Below are 5,161 nucleotides of genomic sequence, written 5' to 3' on the forward strand. Positions count from 1 at the left end.
CATGGGAACCTCGTTCCAGGGACAGCAGGGGTATAAGCCACGCCCTAGTTCAATTAGGTACTAGGCTTCCCCATCCCATACTAGGTATGAGATTAGTACTTTCAAACACTTGATCACGAACACCACCACTGTCGGGCCTTAGCAAGTTTCATAGACAGACGGGGCGATCAGCCGACCACCAAAAAGTTACCCAAAACCCTGCCCCGTCCATCGTCCTTATAGTTGTAACAGAAGGGTAAACATCCAACTCCTACAACTCGCGAGTGATAGGGAATCACTCGGCTTTTATCGTTTCCTATTTAAGCAAGCATCTACTCGGTCCAACAGCTAGTGTTCAGATCAATGGAGCTAAGTTATGCATCTATGGTTCCAAACAACTCCTATACGAAAATGCACAAACATGTTAAAGAAGGCATGCGCAAGTTTGGGAAACACAGGGGTTTCATGCATCCGGGGCTTGCCTTCAAGCGAGAAGGAAGGAAGCTGTTCTTCTGCTTGGGCGGCTTCGGCTTCTGGGGGCAGGAGCTCAGCTACACCGTCATCTTCTGGCGCCGGGTGCAGCTCATAGTAGCCGTCGGCGAGACGCAGCTCTACACGAATGCAATGCATTAGTTAGCGTTTAGACGGTTATTTCAATAGCAACACTTGCAAGCCTGAGCCCAGAAACTTGCGACAAGTTACAGGAGGGTGGGGAGGTTCAAAGGAGTCGATGGAGATCAAGGTATAAGGGTCAGGTGGGGAGGAACTTATGATCTGACCCTTAGACTAGAGGAATAGATGTGTTGGGGGGTCCTCAGACTTGACGCTGAGAGTCCCCGAGTTTTACACATATACCCTCGGTTCAAGGAAAAAGATACAGCCGAGCCCTCGGGCGAGGCGGAGAAGGGTCAGCGGAACAGACAGGGGTCGGGCGGTCAGCAGGGGTCGGACGAACAGAAGGGGTTGGACGAACAAAAGGGGTCGAACGAGGCGGAAAAGGGTTGGACGAACAGAAGGGGTCGGACGAGGCGGACAAGGGTCGGACGAACAGAGGGGTCGGACGAGGCGGACAAGGGTCGGACGAACAGAAGGGGTCAGACGAGGCGGACAATGGTCAGCAGCTTACCTTCGTTTCACAGGTGAAGTTTGGGGTCAGGAAAGGAGCAGACTTGAGCGGAAGGACTGAAGCACTAAGACTTGGGAGGGGGCGATGTCCGGCGGTGCTCCGGCGGCGGCGGTGCTTCTTGTGGACAACAAGCAAGCTTTAGCACAGCACGGAGGGGCAAGCGGCTGGGTGGATTGGGAAGGGCGGCCGGGGAGCGGAGAGGAGAGTTCCGCAGGAACTTAGGCGGTAGCGCTTTGAGCACGAAGCAGAGGAACGGCGGTAGAGCGGTGATGGCGAAGGGGACTCCGGTGGGACTCTGGCATTCCCTTTTATAGCTGCGCAGCAGAGAGAAAGGGTTGGAGCAGCGCGAAGACCGGGAAGAACGATGGAGTGCGCTGCTGGGGCGGTGATTGAGCAACGAGAGCGGTGGAGCAGGACTTCGGGGATGACACCGGCGGCCACTGGGCACCGATGACAGGGCGGAGCAGGCGTGGTTTTGCCGGTGGTTGAGATTTGGCGGAGGCGGGCGTCGTCGTGCGGTGGATCTGATGGAAGTGACCGGGGGAACGGCGCTAGAAGCGAGGTTGCTCAGGTGAGAGGTCAGGCGGGCCGTTGCTGCACGGGCGAGCGCGAAGCAACACTCCGTCGGAGCGCAGCGCTGACAAGGAAGGAAAGGAGTTGTCGCGGCCAGGGCCGGGGTTGGCGGAGGAGGAATCGTCGCGTAGCGCGGACCTGGGCGGCGCGACTGTGGAAGGGCTACGGAAAAGACGGGAGACCTCGGGCCTTGCAGCCGGGATCTGGCGATGTGATGATGGGCGCGGGCGGCGAGATGCTGCAGAAAGGGTAGCAGGGGAGCTTCCGCCGCGATTGGGGAAGGGGGCGCGAGAATCCATCCGGTCGCGGGCCGAAGACGAGGCGGAGCGGCGGGCGTCGGAAGAGTTGAGCCACGCGGCTGGGGAAAACTGAAGCGGGCATGCAACTCGAGTGCGCCTGTCGCGGAAGATCTGGGGAAAAAAGATCTAGTGGGCTCACCGGTCAGTCTCGGTGGTCCACTGCTCGAACTGAGGGGCGATGCTGCGGGATGGCTTAGGAAGATCCGACGGTGGGTTGGGGGTCGGCGGGGTCGGAATTGGGGAGACCACGGCGAGGGGTCGGATCGCAGGGGTCGAAAGAGCTGGAGGTTGAACACTTAGGCTTGGAAAAACTAAGACAGGTGATCAGGGGCTCGGATTAAGATTGACGCGAAGGATTTTTGTCCGAGGCCGTCACATTCGGCTTCTCATAAAATGGCTTCGGCTTCGGCTTCTTCGGTGGAGTGGCTTTTTTAGTGAAGCCGGTGAAGCCACTTTTTTCGACTTCTCCTCTCTAGTGTAAGCCGTTTTGCGGCTTCTCCCCGGCTTTGATGGTGAAGCCGTTTTGAAATTGACCTTTTGGTAGGGCTTCACCAAAAGCCGGTGGAGAAGCACTTTGAGAAGCCCTACCAAACGGGACCTAATTTTGTATATTAATATCATGGAAATAGTGGGTCAAGTGCTGTCAAGTATGAACCTGTTTAAATCGTTAGCAATTTTGATTATGGCATGGGCCTGAGTTTGTAGAACTTCCTGACTCTAGTCTAGCTCAAAGTTTTTGGTCATGTTTAACTTGGGATTTTGTACTGTTTGGCTGGCCATGTTAGCTTATTACTTCACCTGGGAGTGCGTTATTGGTGTGTTACTGTATCTGAGTGCTACATGCAGATCTCTGTCTAGTGTGATTTCTTTATCTCATATCTTTGTATTATAGCCCTACCATCTTAATTGTACTGTATCTTTATGCTACATGACATGTTGTTTGCAAGGCTAATTTCCCATCATTATTCTTGTGCAGCCAAGCTGGCGCAGGCCAAAGGGTATTGACTCCCGTGTCAGGAGGAAGTTCAAGGGATGCACCTTGATGCCGTACAGCTCTGACAAGTCGACCAGGCACTACCTCCCCAACAAATTCATCAAGAAGTTTGTGGTGCACAATGTTGTTGGGATACGAGGTAGGCTACACTAGCGCAAATCACAAATTTCTACCGCGTAAATCAGGAAAACTGCTGTATAAGGATCACGGGATTACCACTTGACGTACTACTGGTGCGGAAGATATAGATTCGCGTCGATGCAGCAAAGTCGATCAGCGTAGTCATACGTAGTTGATCACGTCGACGTCCAGCAGCTCCTCAGTAGCTCGTCCACGTGCAGCAAGATCGCCCTCGTGCCGTGGCTCGTCGTCAACTCGTCGTGGCTCGTCGGCGGCTCGTCGTGGCTCGTCGGCGGCTCGTCCAAGTGCTGCAGGCGCAACACCTCCAAGGTATCCACACGTGCAGGGAGGAAGCGTCGTAATCCGGACTGCTAGATCCGTGAGTTGCAACAGGCGAGGGCGTGGGAGGCGCGGCAGATGTGTTTCGCCAAAAAGGTGTAAACCCTAGGGCGCCCCCACCCCTCTATTTATAGAGGTTCCTAACGGGCCTCTGGGTCCGAGGCCCATTAGTACTTCTAAACCTAATCAAACTCGGATCACATCCGAATTGGGCTTCCAGCCCCTTAAGTGTGTGACCCTATGGGTTCGGATACGTATAGACATGGCCCGAGTACTCCTACTCAGCCCAATAGTCGGTAGCGACCTCTAGCAAGACGTGCCAATTCCTATACGCACACGAAGATCATATCAGATGAACCATCACAACATTATATACATGCTATTTCCTTTGCCTCACGATATTTGGTCTAGCTTCAAGCCGACCGCTCTTTCTCAATCCTATGATTCGGAATCCCTTTGTAGGTTAACTCTTAACCATACGTAGCATGGCCATGCATTTTCGGATCCGATCACTCGAGGGGCCCAGAGATATCACTCTCAATCAGAGAGGGGCAAATCTCATCTTGATTGACCATGTCTCATAGCATGCTTCTTGACAAACCCGAAAGCTACCTTTATAACTACCCTGTTACGGCATAGCGTTTGATAGCCCCTAAGTAGGTCAATCCACATCTTGAATACATGCGACAATCTCAGGTCTAAGGACAAAACGTATATGTTGTTTGAAGAGAGAACTACTTCTCAGTTGGGTCAGTCCTAGCACATGTCTTCACATGTGTCCACATTATTAGTTCAACATCTCCATGTCCATGACTTGTGAAACATAGTCATCAACTAATACATGTGCTAGTCTAATATTCATGTGTGTCCTCATATGAACTCCGACTAGGAACAACTTCAGAATAACCATACAAGTAAAGAGTTTCACACACAATTCACATAATTGCAAATCAATTCAAGTAACCTTTAATGGATATTTAAGGAACATAATATATAAATCATGGATACAAATGGAATATCATCATCTCTATGATTGCCTCTAGGGTATACCTCCAACAAATGTCTCTGAGCTGGAGTTGCTCATGATGCACAACAGGTATGAATTTACCAAAGCTGACTGTAGAAGTTAACATGTTCTCATTCTGACCTGTTTTCCTGTGTGATCAAAACCTGTTTGTAGTAACTTTTACTGATGCAATGCCCTTCCCTTGCTCACATACAGGACCTACTGTGCTGAGATTGCCCACAATGTCTCAACAAAGAAGCGCAAGGAGATTGTTGAGCGTGCTGCTCAGCTTGACATCGTGGTCACCAACAAGCTCGCCAGGCTCCGCAGCCAGGAGGACGAGTAGGCTGCTTGCTCGTCAGGACGACTGTTGCTTGTCTTTCTCAGCTTTAGGAAACTACTCTGCTTTGTGTCGGTGTTACTACCGAGGATACCTGTTATGCCAACCCTTCTGCCTATCAGGAGCGACTCTAGTGTGGGAAATTCTACTGTTACCGTACCCCCATCTGAATTATCTGCATGTTATTGGGAACTTATCTTCCGCATAGTTGCTGTGGATATACCTGTGATGATTCACAGTTTACGCGTTGAATATGCGATGCACAGTTCAGTTGTGTGCGTTAAGCATGAGAGGAATTGGTATAGATCCACAAGCACGTCGCGGCACCGTGCCGCACAGCGCGACCAGATGTTAGTGGTTCGTTGGCTCAGCTTGAGCCTTAATG

The 5,161-nt window shown here is 51.8% G+C and overlaps 1 protein-coding gene across 1 annotated transcript; it reads left to right on the top strand.

Annotated features, from left to right (window-relative positions):
• The first annotated feature begins 709 nt into the window (after window positions 1-709).
• On the top strand, window positions 710-4,926 carry LOC117861960 (large ribosomal subunit protein eL32z-like). Its single transcript, XM_072294781.1, has 4 exons — window positions 710-721; window positions 2,954-3,094; window positions 4,474-4,526; window positions 4,653-4,926. Exons 1-4 carry the CDS (start codon window positions 710-712, stop codon window positions 4,780-4,782), a joined length of 336 nt encoding a protein of 111 aa, XP_072150882.1. The 3' UTR covers window positions 4,783-4,926.
• The last annotated feature ends 235 nt before the right edge of the window (window positions 4,927-5,161 follow it).

This window comes from Setaria viridis, chromosome 6 (assembly GCF_005286985.2).
Source record: "Setaria viridis chromosome 6, Setaria_viridis_v4.0, whole genome shotgun sequence".
NCBI lineage: Eukaryota > Viridiplantae > Streptophyta > Magnoliopsida > Poales > Poaceae > Setaria > Setaria viridis.

What these genes read in the sequence shown, in the direction of transcription:
- LOC117861960 (XM_072294781.1), top strand. An exon ending in AGAAGTTTGTGGTGCACAAT is followed by an intron (nt 3,095 to 4,473) that starts GTTGTTGGGATA and finishes GATTGCCTCTAG; the next exon opens with GGTATACCTCCAACAAATGT. An exon ending in TTGCTCATGATGCACAACAG is followed by an intron (nt 4,527 to 4,652) that starts GTATGAATTTAC and finishes GCTCACATACAG; the next exon opens with GACCTACTGTGCTGAGATTG.